Below are 16,724 nucleotides of genomic sequence, written 5' to 3'. Positions count from 1 at the left end.
CAGCCCAGACCCTAACTTCAAGGCTTCCTTATGCCAGTCAGGTACCTGCCTTTCTGCCTATTGCCTGGAGCTGAGCCCCCTGCATTCTTCAATTTCATAGAGTTGACTAAGGATTAAATGAGTTAATGTATGAAACTCCTTGGCAAATACTAAGCATTATCTTTACTGGTTAATTTCTTTTGACAGTTTTTGACAGCTTTCTTAACTCTTAGTGACTCAGTTTTCTCATCTGTAAACTGGGAATAATAATAGTACCTGCCTCCTGGGATAGGTGTAAGGGTAGGATGAGTTAAGATTCTGTAGTGGGTTGAGTAATGTCCCCTCCAAAAAAAGATATACCCACCTCCTAATCTCCAGAACCTGTGAATATTAACTTATATGGCAAAAGTTGTGATGAAGTTAAAGATCTTGAGAGAAGGCACTTATCTGGATTTTCTGGGTGAGCCCTAAAGGCAATCCCATGTATCCTTATAAAACAGATACCCATCATGCCTGTAATACCAGCACTTTGGGAGGCCGGGGCAGGTGGATCATGAGGTCAGGAGATCGAGACCATCCTGGCCAACATGGTGAAACCCCATCTCTACTAAAAATACAAAAATTAGCTGGGTGTGGTGGTGTGCACCTGTAGTCCCAGCTGCTCAGGAGGCTGAGGCAGGAGAATTGCTTGAACCTGGGAGGCAGAGGTTGCAGTGGGCCGAGGTCACGCCACTGCACTCCAGCCGGCCAATACAGCGATACTCCATCAAAAAAAAAAAAAAAAAGAAAGGAAAAGAAAGAAAGAAAAGAAAAGAAAAGAAAAAAGCAGATACCCAGGGGAGAAGACACATGAAGAGGAGATGGTAATTTGATCAAGAAGGCAGAGACTGGAGTGATGTAACCACCAGCAAGGAACGTCTAGAGCCACCAATGGCTGGGGCAACTAAGGAAACGATTCTCCCACAGAGCCTTCCAAGGGAGTGCAGCTCTGCCAACCTCTTACTTTCAGATTTCTGGCCTCCAGAACTGTAAGAAATTAAACTTCTGTTGTCTTAAGCCACCTAGTCTGTGGTAATTTATTACAGCAGCCACAAGATACTAATACACATGTGTAACACCCTGGCACAGAAGAAGGATTCATTTTGTTGGTTTATTCTAAAAGTGAGTATGTCTGTTCTAATGATGTTATTAATAATAATACTTCAGGAGCATTTTTCTCATCCAAGGAAATAGGCACCCTTATGCATGCATGGAAGGAGTACTTGAAGAGGGAAGGCCAGATGGGATACACAGGGAAGCAAGAGAGGGCTCTGGGACACGGCTTCAGGTTTGGAATTTAAATTGATACCATTATAATTGTACCAATAATAGGAATATACAAATGTAGTCTGGTAAAAGTCAGGATCTTTAATAGTCCAAACTGGATTGTGGCTGGCCAAGGCATTAGTCATTAAACTTTCCTCCTTCAATCCACAGTTTCTTTGAGGGGAATGTACACAAGTCGTTTTGCCCCTTTTATGGCATTGCATTTTCCAAGTCTCTGCTGAGTTTTCACCTGATCCTATTTTTTTTAACTCAAGAAAAACATATCTGCACCACTGAGAGGAGGTATTCAGGAGGCAATGTTTCTGAGGATTCTGAGTTTTGGAGCGTCTATTGCCAAGCCTATGGCAGGAATGTTGCCCAGATGCTGGTGTGCCTCTCAGACGGTTGAGAAGAGGCCAGACCCTGGGAAATCCAACTGTGAAATACTGAGAACAAGAATGTGGGCAGACCATTCTGATGGTAAGGAAGAGACAGCCCATAGGACCCCTGAAAAGCCACTCTAATTTTGTCCTCCCCCACCATTATGATTTCAGAAACACTGGTGCTTAGAGAGGCCAAGAGAGTGAAGCATTTTTAATTCAGTTAGTTCTACTCCTGAGTCATTCAGATCCTCAAAGCGGCCCCAACCCTAGTGTGCCACAATACACACATCTCTTGGGATGTTTCTAAGGTTTAATCTTTTCAAAACCCTGGTGATTCTGTCTTCTTGCTCTGTGCTGTCCAACGTGGTAGCCACTAGCCATATGTGGCTATTTAAATACAAGCTAATTGAAATTAAATAAAAATTCAAATTCAGTTCTTTAGTCACACTGGCCATGTTTCAAGTGTCCACTAGCCACATGTGGGTAGAGGCTACCATATTGGACAATACAGATGGGGCATTTATATTGTTGCAGAAAGTAAAGCAATTGACAGTGATGTTCTAGTTATCTAAGGTATAAGTTGAAAATATCAGAATTATGGATAGATCAGATAGGAAACTTATTTCTATGACTAACCACTTACTTTCACTACCTTCAACTAATGAGCACTACAGGCATCTACAGTGATTCTATCTAAAAATACATACATATAGCTGGGTGCAGTGGTGTGCACCTGTAGTCCCAGGTAGTCAGAAGGCTAAGGCAGGAGGATGGCTTGAGCCCAGGGGTTTGAGGCTGCAGTGAGCTATGATCATGCTTGTGAATAGCCAGTGCACTCCAGCCTGGGCAACATTACAAGATCCTGTCTTTAAACAAAACCAAAACCAAACACATATATACATATAGAATAAAGAGAACACCATGCTTGTGGAAATTCTATACATTTTTAAAAAGTAATCATCATGTCATTTTTAGTCTCTCTTTTGGAGTATGTTATTTATTGTAAGACATCATTTTTATTAAATACACTGTAGTACAAGAGACTTTCCATGTCAGGTTGAGAGAAGCTGGTCACATGATTTACAAACAAAACTTTTTTTTTTTTAAACACTGTATTCAGGTGTCACTTTGAAATCAGCCAAGATGCAGTGGGTCTTAGTAAAGCAATGGACCTCAAAACAGATTGCAAAACAAGAACTGGTAAGTATTAGCACAGAGACATCACATTAAAAGGAAGATAAACCAAATGAAAAGGAGAGTTCCAAATACCAGGTCACAATTGAAGGGGAAATATATCTGTAGAGAGATATGGAAATGTGTGTGTATATGGCCTGGATATATACAAACATCTCTCCAGATACAGAAGCAAATGCAGAATGTCCACATCTCCAGGCAGATTTGTAAGTCATAGGTAATGATCAAAGAACGCAGGGAGCAATAGTTCACCATAATTTGGTCATTTGTCAAGGGATTACATATTTAAAATCCACATTTAATTCAAAGACCTTGTATTTAAAACATTTCCAGCTGTTTTATACATTTTTTAAGCAATAGTAAGATATACAAGCTGCAAGATATAGGCCTTTACATTTCATTTTCTCTAATTTTTTTTCCTGTTCAAACACGTGGCTACTAGCAGCTTTTATGATGCTTGCTCCAGTACATTGAATGTTCAGCTAACCTCCACTCAGGATCATTTTCATTAATGCATAGACTAAAGAAATAAATAAACATGGACCTGGCCTCAAACGCATAGACTAAAAAATGACATCCCCATCTTTTCTCATTTCGTCTCCTGAGACGTATGTTAAGATGGCAAAATAGTTGCTTGGTGGTGGTTGTGAAATTCACAGTGTTTTGCCTACAACACATATACAGATATATATATATATATTTTTTTTTTGCTTTGCTTTGTGTTTGTGATGAATGGAGCAAAAGCATATAAATAAATACATAATTAAATAAATAAAAGTCAAAGGAAAAGGAGGGGAAATGCAAAAACTAAGGATATTCAAGAACCTTTGACTTGAGCAGCAGTGATTCATTCCAGCCCTGACAACAAGAAAATACCCCTTCCTGCACTGTTGTTTCTAACTATAAATCCCTCCCACCCCTCATTCTTTAGAATGACGTTTGAAATTCATGTACAAGCTATCACAACCTCAGAGGCTCCACATTCCAATTATGCATCATAAAAAATCAGCTGTAACTGCTAACTTAGACATTTGGAGAGTTGGGTCACTAGCCATTCCTCTCATGAGATTTCCTGTAACAGTGATATATGGCCAAAGCAAAGGTCAACACTGAAAATAAAAGTCCTGAGACAGGAGATGAAAAAGAAAATGGGGAAGCAAGAGAATTGAGGGTATGTGTGTATATGCAGTCATTTATTTAGTTAGATACAACAATGTTATTGGTGTTACAGGCAGTCCAATTTGCGAAAAGAAAGATTCAAACAAAGTCCATTCTTGACCAGGTAATCCTGCTGTTAGGATGCTTTGAAAAGGACAGCATTCTATACTGTTAGTTGGTGCATTCACTCTAGGAAGTGGGAATTCCTAAGAGTTGCTCATCTCGCTGTGGGGTCTGGACTGCTCATCATTGGCCTTCAAGACACTGGGCTGCCAACATTCCAATTTATATCTGGAATGCTTGAACTCTGAACTCAAGTGTAAAGGGGTCACAGTGGGACAAAGACAAGGTGAGCATAATACAAATGTGCTGAAAGACAAAAAGAAAGCAATGTTCCTTTCCTGGACCATTACAAAAAGTATCTTCCATTGCAAGGAGCCAGAGAAAGCACTCAGTGTAGTGGGATGGCTTTTATTCAGTTGTTTTGGGAAGCACATTGTCTTAAATATGTCTTCCACCCATGCAGTACTGCACAGAGTTGAAAAGTGTGATGTAGTCCTACCCACGTGGAGTATGGAAGCACTAACAGCAACATGACGTTAAACAGTTTTGGTTATTTAGCATATTTTAAGCAAATTATTCATATCGCATCCTACTTATAATTACCTCTATTATTGTGTGCCTATAAATTTATACATAAACACACAAACACACTATGTATGTGCATTTGTATATGTATAAATCAAGTATTTATAACACATATATAAATACATGAAAATATCACAGGTAGCGCTGATGTGAACACATGTATAATATGAATTCTGATATAATCTTTTATAGCATAGTTCAAAGTGTTTTCTAAATAAGCCTGATTATGACATTGGTTCAGTGTACAAGGATTTAGCTGAATTTAGCTGAAGCTAAGAGCATGATTATATATCACAATATCTCAGCTGCTTGTCATCTCCTGTATTTCCTTTTGTTCTTCTAACTTCATATACTGCTTCATGAATGTGTTAGCATGCTTTCTTTCCTGAACTGCTTGTTTGTATATTAGAACCTCTAGTGGACAGAACCATGAAGTTCAGAGTGAGAGTACTTGGATTCAGTCCCAGTGGTGCTGGAAGCTAGGCTGGAGACCACCAGCGTGCCTCTGAGTGTCTCTGAGTCTCAACGTCCTCATCTACACAAAATAGGAATAATTTGCTAACACACATGGAAAGTGTTTGGAAAACTATTCAATGACTTCTAAATGGAAATGATTGTCAGACCAGGTTTGGGCTAGAGAATTAGGTTTGTCACTGTTATACTGTTGTAGTTTTCACCAATTTGATGGAAGGCCATATTTGGTGATCATTACATTTTAGAACAAGGATGCTACTCTTCTAAAAATCAGACCGTGAGAAAGGGGGTGGTGGAGGAACAGCAATGAATAATTTCAGATATTCTGTGGCTCGTTCAGCTACTTTAAAAGCAATCTGATATTCTTTCAATTTGAGATGTCTCTGAAATCAGCACATACTCTTAAGACAACAGAGATAGTAATAGTAATAATCAGCAATATAAATAACTATAAAACTTTGCACTTGCATAGAACCTTTTATTTCAAGACATTTAGGGACTTGTCAGAAGGTATAAGTGGAATTTTATTTTATTTTTTGCTTTTTTCTTTCAGAGAAAAAAAGACAAAACTGGAATGGGATGCTCCCAAAGTCTCATTTGCCTTAAACAAATCTTTGCTCTAAAATTGCACATTCCTCCTTGAATTTGATCCCTTAAATTATTACCTACTTTGCTCTCTTAAAATAAAATAAATAACTTGTAGCTTTTCCCCCGAGAGCAGCTGGCCAGACATGCAGCGTGACAAACCTGTGTTGGTTTTCAGGTCATCGCTGATGGAATCTAGAAAAGTTTTTGTACAAATCTGCCCCTTCCTTACTGCGTCACAGAGTTCTACAGTGTTTTAACAGTACCATGGGTCCTTAATATGATACATACATGCACATGTATATATATATATATGCACATATATATCATGGAGATATGGCTTTCATTATGTTATTATGTGTATTCTGGAGGGTTTTTTTTTTTAATCAGCAACAAAGAGAATGAAAGACCCAAGTCTCATCTCTCATAGGCCAGCATATAACTTGAATGGACGTAAGGTTTATCTTGTCAACTCCCTCGCCTGACTGCAGTTGCTACTGGATTTCCTTTTGTTCTCTGTTAATTTGCACTTTTGAATTTTTGAGAATTGGCTTTCAAAGCCTTTAATGAAAAATAAGGTGTTCCAGTAATTAACAGGCGCAAGCAAAACCTAAAACAGAGCTATCGCACCTTCAGAAACAAATATGAAATAACATGACCTAAGATGAATGAAAATCACTCCCTTTCAATCTGGCTCTTGTTATAAAGATGTCAAGTTTAGCAAAATTCCCCTCACAGAGGGTAGCAAGTTTTCTTGAGGAACAGAAATATTTTTCTTTCTTGGTATATCTGACCATTCAAATAGCTATAAATTTCTATTTAAATTTGCGCCCTCTTTTTGCAAAACCAATGACTATGCCCAGAAGCACACTTCCGGTGCTTGGTCTGGGCACAGCCTCCCGTTGGCATGCTGTGCCAAATTTTGTATTTTGACTTTTTGAATGGAGTGAAGGAAACAAAAACAGCATACTGACAATGGAGTACACTTGGAATGAAACCACTCTCCCAACCAGAGCCCAGAGCAAGGGACTTGACCTGTGTACACTGAACGTGAGTGCATGTGATGCCCTCAGGGTGAGGTTTCCTTTCCCTTAGGGATTGATTTTGCCCTTCCCACAGTCCTGTAGGTTCGACGTGGATGAGGATTTCCAGGCTTCAGGGTCCATATTCATTAAAACCCATCACCACCGTACAACGCAGAGACATCGATACTCGGCTAATAAACTCCATTAGCTTCCCCTAATTGTATAAGTCATACCTTTTTATGGATCTGCTCTACCTATCAGGGGAACGACGTCTGGAGCAGTAGTGTCTGCACACAAGGTATTAATCGACGAAGACCATGCACAATTTTGCTTGCACAGTTAAAAGGACGGGTGGGCATGGAAGTTAGGGGTCGGAGGGAAGTGAGATCTGAAAAGTTCATTGTAAAAGAAACTTGCCTCGAATTTATAGCTTGTCTTATCTTTTCCAAGTTCTTGGCTTTCCCACCTGACCCCAAAATGATCTCTGGACATGAATCCACCTCTTTTCAACTGAAGTTGACAAAGGTTCTGTGGATAGCGCTTGAGAAACAAACCAGTGCTATCATCACAACCTACGAAGACAAAACTGTGTCCGAGCACACTATGCGCCATCTTGTGTCTCACGGAAGCCATCTTTGCTCTCTACTGCACGCTATCATTTCTGGTGACGGGAAAAGAATCATCCATGGCACAGAGGCCAATAGTCTTTTTACTCCTCAGAAAGGTCCTCAGGGGAAGGTGCCGAATACATTCTTCCCAGCTAACAGTTGCTGAGTATTTCCTAAGTAGGGACTGACACCAGCTGATCCCAGTGGTTGTCTTTGTTCCTCCCCTATTGCGGTTCATAATAAATCTTCTTTCTCTCTGGTTTTAATCTCCCATAGATAAAGGCTTCACAGATTGAACACGAGTTTTCTTTTTTATACACAGGCTTAAGCCATCCAAAAACAATAAGAACAGTAATAATAATAAATAAATAGAAGTGAATCCATAGAAACTCTCGATATCTGTACAGCAGAAGTGACAAAGTTTAAGTCAAATATTTGTTTTCCCTTTTTTTCATCCACATCAAAGGCAGGAATACAACAAGGCATTGTTAGTTGTGGTGGGCAAACTGGAGTGTCTGCTGATATAACAAATTACGTTTGTTAAGGCCTTTGTCTATGCAGAGTTAATAGAAATGCAGAAGCCAGATTGATTCAAAAGAAAGGGTAAGAATCGTGAAGCAGGGAAGACAAAAAAAAAAAAAAAAGGAAAAGAAAATTAAAAAAAAGAAAAAGAAACAACCAAGGGAGATGGAAAGAGAGAAAGAGATAATGCCAAAAAGAAGTCAATACTGTGTCTACGGATGAAGAAGTACACACTGCTTCCCTCGAGAGCTTCTCGGAGTCTTTGATGTTAATACTGTCAGAGTGAAGGAGAGCAGCTTGGTGGCCTCCAGCGGCAGTTAAAAGATGTTCATCCTCTCAGCCCGTCTGAGGAGTACGTTGGGAAGGATTGGTCTGGGGAAAAGGGCCCTAGCCTAGAATGTCCAGGTAGACCGGAGACGCCTTGGCCAAGTTCTGAAGGAGGGTATGGATGCCCTTGATGTTCTTCCTCATGTGGGGCTCTCGCTGCCAGCACCCCAGCATCAGCTCATACACCTCCTGGGGGCACGTGCGGGGTCGCTGCAGGACTCGGCCCTGAGTGATACACTCTATCACCTGGATGGAGATCAAAGATAGGATGAGACAGGAGGAAAAGCAATGCACATCAAAGAAATGTCAGTGCAAAAAAACAGCAGAAGAGAGGGCTTTTACAAAAGAAGCCCACTCTTGGTTTTGTTTTCTCAGAAGGAAGAGAGCAATTATTATACGTTAGTTTATATTGTGTTTAATTTGATTGGCTTATATCCATTTTTCCAAGCCACTCTGATTTCACAAAACTGGTGGAAAAATAATTTATATGGAATGGTCCCAAACCTCACACTGGAGCTCCCACATGTTGTGGTTTTTATTGGTCTGAGATGGAACCTGAGTCACCTGGGTGTTAAGGCACTGACTGACAGGAAACCTCTCAGGCTATTGGATAAAGGAACTGGATTAAAAAGATAGACATGGATCTGAAAAAGATGTAGGGTGCCTGATCAAGATGCTGTGCCTCAAATATAAACATATATTTGCAAGCGTAAGAATAGAAAAAACAAAATGCTTGAGTTTTTCACTAGAAGTTAATGTTCTGGTGAAATATTCAAAAAGGAAAGAATCTTGAAACTTCATTGGAACAATACTAAAGAACTTGCTGGACTGTATGGATTCTGGAATGCTACGTCTGCTATTAATTTATCAGATGAGCTGCATAAAGTGACTCCTCAGTCCCATCACCAGAGGAGCAAGGACATATCAGCGAGCACTGTGCTTTGCTTTCTTGGAGTGACTATACTTTGACCATGAAATTTAGAAACATAGCAGGCTACTTGGGAAGTGCTGCCACCAGCAAAGCCCCATAAGATCGTGTCCTGACATGGTCTTCCAACCCAAAACAAGGCCCCAGCCAGTGGATGCCTCTGGGATCTCAGCCCTCTGGAGGGTCTTGGCCAGACCCATTGCACACCTCATTGTTTGACAGCTGGTACCAGGGCTGTTTGCCATAGGTGAAAATCTCCCACAACACGACCCCCAGGCTCCAGACGTCGCTTTCCGTCGTGAATTTCCTGTACATGATGCTCTCTGGAGGCATCCAGCGAATGGGCAGCATTGTGTGGCCACCGACCTGGAGAGAAAGGGATCAACAGGGAGGCATCAGTCACCCCAAAACCAGGTGTGGAAGGGAGCTGCTGGGGGACACTGTTTGCTTTCCTTATTTGCACTTTATAGTTTTAATTGTTTATAAACACATAAAGGATATATGACTTCTTCATAGTCTCAAGCAACAGAGACCGAAGGCAAAGAGTGATCAAAATCATTTAAAAAAATGTTATTTGCAATTCTTTCTCTCAAAACCAGATAGGAGCAGGGATGATGATTAGGTAGATGATCACCTTGGATAAATAAAACTACACACACATACACACACTTTCTGCTAAGAGGATGACTCAATCTTCTAATTAACAGGATCACTTTGACCAGGAGAACAAAGAGGGACTCTGCATCCAAAATGACCAACCAGTGACTCTACTTCCTTGGCAAGGCCAGAGCCTCCTTCTGCTTTCAGGTCTTACATGTGCATGATGCTGATTCAAACCCCTCCACCATCACTCAGCGATGGGCAGGTCAGGCATTATTATTCTCATTGTACAGATAAGGCAATAAGATTCAGATTGCTTACAGACACAAAAACTCAGGTCTTTGGATTCTAAGCTCAGGACTTTCCTCTATTACAGGGCACTGCTCCTTAGATTATTTACCACAATAGATAAATACATTTTTTTAAATGCCCTTTTTAATGAAAACACTGAGACTGGGGCATCAGATCGCAATCGCATTAGTACAGGCAAAGAAAACTTTCTTTGACAAAGTAAAATTGTATATGACTTCCTACTTCATGGAGGAAAGTTAGGAAGCTCATTTCCAGGTTTGTCAGGGATGCCTGATTTCAAACCCATGAACAGATTTCTGCACAGTAGTCCTGTGGCTGGTAGGTTCTGCTTTTCATCCTGGTAACCCCCTAGCACCACCAGGCTACACAGTGTGCCTGACAGCTGAGAGCAGGTGGGCTTATCCTATAGCAGAAAATTGGACCTCTCTAACAACTCTGGGTCCTGAGTTTATAGAGTAATGGTGCATAGAGTTTCTGCCCAATTCTAATTCTCAATATCCAGTTAGTATTTATTAAAGGAAGAAAATAAACTAACAGTGCCTGGAAAATGTTCCCCTACCCCAGAACCCAAGAGGCTGAAGTGTCAGAGATGTCTAACATGCTTGGTGATTCCCAGTGATGTTCTTAGCACCAAAGAAAGCACAAGAGTACAAAAGGGGGAGGATATTTTATTTCATTCTTCTCTGTATGATGCATCCAAATTTGACAAACAGGGACAAAAACTTCTGGCTCAGGTGACCCATCTCTACTATTCAGTTTTTAATAAACAAAAAGCTCATAAAGGCTAAGTTGGCTTCCATTGGCCTTAGATTTCCTCACTCTTCCTTCAGCGGTGACAGGTCATCAGTGGTCAATGGACAGAGACTTCTCTCATGTTCTTACCTGATGTCTGAAGGTGGTGGCAACAGTCACCCTCAGGGTTGATACTCAAATTGCAATCAGTGTGGCACAGACACTGACCAACCAGAAAGGATGTGAGTGGTAAATGTGGGTGCAGCTATCTCAGCACATTTCTGGTTTGGCAAATATCTGCCCTGTTTATAACTCTGTGACCCCCAGGTGCCCAGGACTTTGGGAGAGGGAATCTGCTGACATACACAGAGGACCTGTTGTTTCCAGATGCTTGGGAGGACTTGCGGTACGAGGGTAGAATGATCCCACCAGGTCTGGGCAGCCCACATGGCAATGACAAGGAGAGGACTGCTTTGGGCCATGCAGGGATGCTGCTGCCACCTTGCAGAGCTGGGCAAATGACCCTTTTGTTTATGTGCCAGAAAAGGCTGGGCACTTTGGCATACACATTTTCAAAGATTTTTAACCCCTAGAATAAAGCATCTCTAGTCTCCTTGCCATTCTCTGAAGCCATAATTGGAATGTACCATATAGTTTAGAGAACATCTATCTATACACGTCTGGTGTCATTTAATTGTGTGAGCAAACCATAAAGAACTCAGGACTCTTGGTGGCACCTCTAGCCTACAGATGATGAAATTGCTCCTGGCAATTATGGGACCTTGCCTGGGTGGTGGCAGATAGGACAGAGGTCTACATATTTTAACAGACCATTTTCATCCACACAGCAAGCATTTTCTGGGGACCTCTTAAGATACAAACATGGCATTGTTTTGCTTACCTAACATGCAAAAAAAAAAAAAAATGGGTAAGATGAAATCAAAGAGAAAAATAATCCCTTCTGCTATACATCTTATTTTTAACCTTTTTCCTACCTTATAAAGAAGAGCTCATTTCATCATTGTTCATCTCAGCATAGTGCTGTGGTGCAACCAGCTCCACTGTGCATTTTGGTGTTGCTGTTCTTTCTCATTAGATAAAATAGAATCCCAGTGGTCAAAGTGGCTTAGAGAAGTGGGAATCTTACAATAAAGACTGGGACCTGGTCTTCTTGTTATGCTGTCTGAGTTGTGTTATTTTAACAACCCCAGAAGTTCCTAGATCAAATATGTCAAATGTACTGTAAATTGCAACCCTCTTCAATTCAAGGAGATCCATCAGGGACTGAGCCTTATTAAAGTATATGAGGAGTTTGGCAGGAAAGAACAAACTTAACTTTGGTAAATTAAACTATTTGAATGTATGTTTGTGGGAGAGATAACCATTTATATATGTCTCGAATAAGACAGCTAAAAATACACTTTGAGGTGTGTTAATCTAGCAGGATCTCAGGATTTCCATATCTACCAGGGTATTCACAGCTACAATGCAGTGGATGACAAGAGCTGGTTTCCATTCGCTCACTTACCTGTTTCCTACTTGGGTAACCTGGACTAGTTGCCAAATGTCTCTGTGGCCAAGGTTTAATAATTATATGTAAGTAATAATGTATACCTCCCAATGTTGTTGGGAGGTATTTACTCAAGCAGGCATTTGTGAAAGTGCTTTCTAAGTCTTAAAGTATTGATGCTTTCAAGGTGTGGCTTTCTTCTCTGGAACCTTCACTCTCTTACTTTCTCCAGAAGCAGCCATTCTGGAGACATTAAGAAGAATCATCATATGTCACTCTCCTGAACTCTTCATTTGGCCTTAACCAAGTGGCTCCTTTGATAGCAGCACCCACTTTTTTTGGTCATTAGCAATGCAAGATAGAAAACCTGATACTGGTTCTCTATCCTGAATTGCTAATAGCCAAGAAAAAGCTTCTGTTTCCTTTAAAGAAGAGAGAGAGAACAAAAGATTCACGTTTTGATTTACATGTTTTCTCATCTGATCATTTATTTTCTGCTTGCTGTCTCTTTGGGGCAGATTTTTCACTCTAATTCTTTCAAGAATCCCTTCTGGGATTTCGTGCATGCTGTTATAAATAATGCTTTCCTTGTTCAGATGTCAAATGGGTGAGTGGTGGGACAATCTAATAAAAGTTCAGACAGGGTTCACAAGTTTTCTAAGCCCATTTAGTACATTTCTGAACATTTCTTTTGCAACCCTTTCTCAGAATTTTGAAGCATGTCACAAAAGTAGACCCTCCCCCCAAAAAAGTCACTGTTGTTACAAATTACTGTCACATTCTAGTTATAGTCACTTGATGGTTTTTGGACCACACAAACAACACACTGTGCAGCAACAAACACAAAGAGACATTTGTTTTGTATTGTACTACTTGGCAACTTGCCCTCATGCCCTTGCTTAAATATTTGTGAGATGGAATGTGATCCCAGGAACGACACTGGGAGTCAGAATTCCTGCTCTCAGCCTGATATGCTGCGGGGCCTTAGGGGCTCTCCAGTAACTAAGTTGAATGGGGTCTCATGGTCTTCACTAAACTCACCAGGTTGACCTGGTGCAAGATGAGAAACCCAGTTATCTGGAGAGTTGACTTGGACTTGCAATTTTTATCTTCCTCAACCCAAGAGACTGGAGTTCTATTCTTGTGCTGCTATTAACCAGCTTGAGCAGGTACCCTCAGGTCTGGCTTCTGTCTTTATTGGTAAAATGTGAAGAGTTAGGGCAGCCCTTGGTTACTTCCAGCACAAAAACACCGTGGCTCCGGAATCACCCACCACCTCGGTGCCACCATAATCATCCATCAACACTCAGTCTTCACCATTTACAAAGAATTTCTATTCAATTATCTCACTTGAACCCAACGGTTATGCTCTAGAGCAGACATGGACTTGCCTGGATAGTGCAAGTAATGCCCCTAAAAGTCAGCGAGTTTAAGTAGTTTACCTAAAGCCACATATCAAACCTCTCCCCATTGGTCATCCAGTATTCATTAGGATGGACCACTCTGCTTTTCTGCTTTCTCCAGTCTCCACACACACTCTGTGTTCAGCCAGCAAGCTTAAGTGGCTTCCTACCCAGGGCCAAGTTATTCATGCCTCTTAGAAAGTTTGATCTTCTTCCCTTTCTCCCTACTTCCCAAAGGTCTCCTTTATAAAGGCAAGCTCAAGTCCCACCACTTCAAGAAAAAACTCTCCCTTCCTGCTGCAGATCAGGGATGGTTCTAGTGCTCTTCGTGTAGCTCTGGGAACACAGAAGGAACCCCTTTCTTTGCCTAACGTATCACATGCCTCAAGAGGGATGGACATGAATCAGTTCTTTCTGGTGGGGGATGAGGCAGGGGTTGGTAAGCATACCATGTCTTCAATGGGTTCCCCGTGAGTGCTGCTATTTGGGGGAGGAATTCTTGATGTGTTCCTTGAAAGAGATCAGTCTTCACTACCGTCCCATCCATTCTCCAGTCATTTCTGTAAACTCTTGATAGAACCAAGCCTTAAATTAGACAGATGGAAACACTCTCACCTATTTGATGCTACAAATAAGAAATTCATAACTTCTCAAAATGCAGCCAAATCTACTGTGGTTCACAAGGAGTATAAAGGCTCTCTAAGTTGTATAAGAAACCCCATGTCTCGGTTTGCCACCTGTACAGTAGATAGGGGGAGTGTCCATGTTGCAGACTTGGAACTGTTATGTCTGGGAATGAAGTCTAGGAAGACTTCATTATGTATAACATAAGGGAGTAGTTTTCTAAAGATAGTTACTAGTATCACATCTCTTCTGAGGCTGGAGAAAATTAAGAGAGACTAAAGAGGGAAGTTAAACTATGAAAACATAATTTTAAAAACCAGATGACCATCAGGGCTAATCACTGCAACTTGGTTAAATCAGCAAAGCTAATCAGAACAATGTCTGAGGCACAAGGCCAAAAAGAAATTCCATAGTGCCTAAAACAAATCAAGTTGAAAAAAAATGGATCCTGTTTTTAAAATATATCAAGAAAAGAACTGTTCTTTTAGCCCTTAATATTTATTTCTATGACACCTCATAATTCTGATAGTGATATGTAGAGAAAAATAACAACTGCATTCTAGTTAAAATACCCAGGCCTGAACATTCTTTAAATCTACCTGTTTGAAAGGTATTTCAAGACAATAAATCCTGAAGAAAATACTAAAAGGCCCTTGGTGTAAATATCTTGCATTAGAAATAAGTGATTTTATATTTAAATCAGAATGGACACATCTAATTGGTTTGACTACAAAGTTTATTTCTTACTCAATAAATTCAAAGTACACACTCTGGTCATTAGGTTGTAAATTGTGAAAAATTTCAGTTGTTTGTGGCTTAACGAACAATTTATTTTTTGAAATTGGAAGACTGGAATTTAGGGAAATGAAGGAATTTGCTGAGCAAGTGTAAATATGAATTGGCGACCAAACAGTATTGAAGACAGCTCTCTATTCCACCACTCTTCATGCTGACAGGCTAGGTTCTTTCCCATGAGTTGTTGTTGTTTGCTATCCTTGGCACAAGTTAACGAGGAATGCACCACTCATTTTCCAGGTATACTGGGAGATGAGAGAGGAGGTGACAGGTTAGCTCTCCCCACTATGTTGGGCTTCTTAGAAAATGCATTTATCATCCTCCTTGTGTCCCCATCTTCTTCCCTTCTCTTCTACTGTATCCATTCTTCTCTGTACTGCCCCTCCTTGTCCATTCCTACTTCCCTATGAATCTCCTCTCAAATCTCACTTCTCCAGACCCAAATGTTGCATTTAGTCTTTTCTCATTTGTCTCTTATTCCCCAAAGGATCATACCCCACCAAAACTCACTCTCCCTCTGTCATCTCCCTTCTGTGCTTCTGAGAGGCACATTGGTAGACAGGAGCCTTTCTACAGACCCAAAGCAAATGCCTCTCTGGCTTTGAAGCTGCTAGTGATTTAGAGGTGAGTAACACCAATCTGGGACCTTCTACACTCACCTAGCAAAGACCAATGATGCCTGGGAGGCCACTTTCAGCTTGTGGTATTTACTCAGTGAGTGAGTGATAACTTATTTGGAAGCCAAACATTCTAGTCCCTTAGAAACTTGTAGGCCAAAGGGCAAGCCCCATTAAGAGATGATTAGCTGTCAGAGGGTTTTGGTTGCATTAAATATTGAAGGGGCTCATAGACCTCCTCATCACACCCTACGCTCCATTGCTTTGTTTCAGCAGTTTTTCCTGATGTGTTCCTTAAAAATTCATGAACCTGTAAACTTTAAGGAATAGCTAGACCTTATTTATTTATTTATTACATGTTGCATCTGTAATCGAAGGTTAAAAACAGGGTCTGTAATCCCAGCACTTTGGGAGGCCACGGCGGGCAGATCACGAGGTCAGGAGTTAGACCAGCCTGACCAACATGGTGAAACCCCGTCTCTACTAAAAATACAAAAATTAGCCATGGGTGGTGTCATGCACCTGTAATCCCAGCTACTCAGGAGGCTGAGGCAAGAGAATCGTTTGAACCCAGGAAGCAGAGGTTGCAGTGAGCCAACATCACGCCACTGCACTCCAGCCTGGGCGACAGAGTGAGACTCCATCTCAGAAAAAAAGAAACAATGTCCACAAAATCTTCCCCTTGGAGAAGAACCTGGAGCCATTGTGGCCAGACAATGACCACATCCAGGAAAATGAGAATTCTCCTACTACAAAGAATGAAAAGGGGCTTCTAGGCACATAGCTACTCAATCAGGGGATACTTTGTGGGTAGAAACAGGCTTTTCTGCCTCATCTCTCACTCCTGAATGAACATAGCTCAGGGCAGGTAAGGAGGAGTGCTGGAACCAGCTTCATCTCCCTCTTTTGAGCTCTGGAAATTGATTATTGCCACTCCTGGAACTGCTGTTATTTGCAGCCTAGAACATCTTTCAATCTGGTCACAAACATAAGGT

General features: G+C 40.9%; 1 protein-coding gene across 1 annotated transcript in view; it reads right to left on the bottom strand.

Annotated features, from left to right (window-relative positions):
* Positions 1 to 2,635: 2,635 nt before the first annotated feature.
* The window catches only part of NTRK2 (neurotrophic receptor tyrosine kinase 2), a 359,712-nt gene continuing 345,623 nt past the window's right edge, over positions 2,636 to 16,724 (bottom strand). Inside the window, exons 17-18 of the mRNA XM_054501260.2 lie at positions 9,344 to 9,502; positions 2,636 to 8,454 (exon numbers count right to left, since the gene is read on the bottom strand). Of these exons, the coding sequence (XP_054357235.1) occupies positions 8,269 to 8,454; positions 9,344 to 9,502 (345 nt within the window). The 3' untranslated portion in view covers positions 2,636 to 8,268. The remainder of the gene's footprint in view (positions 8,455 to 9,343; positions 9,503 to 16,724) is intronic.

Source organism: Pongo pygmaeus, chromosome 13 (assembly GCF_028885625.2).
Source record: "Pongo pygmaeus isolate AG05252 chromosome 13, NHGRI_mPonPyg2-v2.0_pri, whole genome shotgun sequence".
Lineage (NCBI taxonomy): Eukaryota > Metazoa > Chordata > Mammalia > Primates > Hominidae > Pongo > Pongo pygmaeus.
The sequence above is the reverse complement of the archived record's forward strand: the minus strand, read 5'-3'. Positions and strand labels throughout refer to the sequence as shown.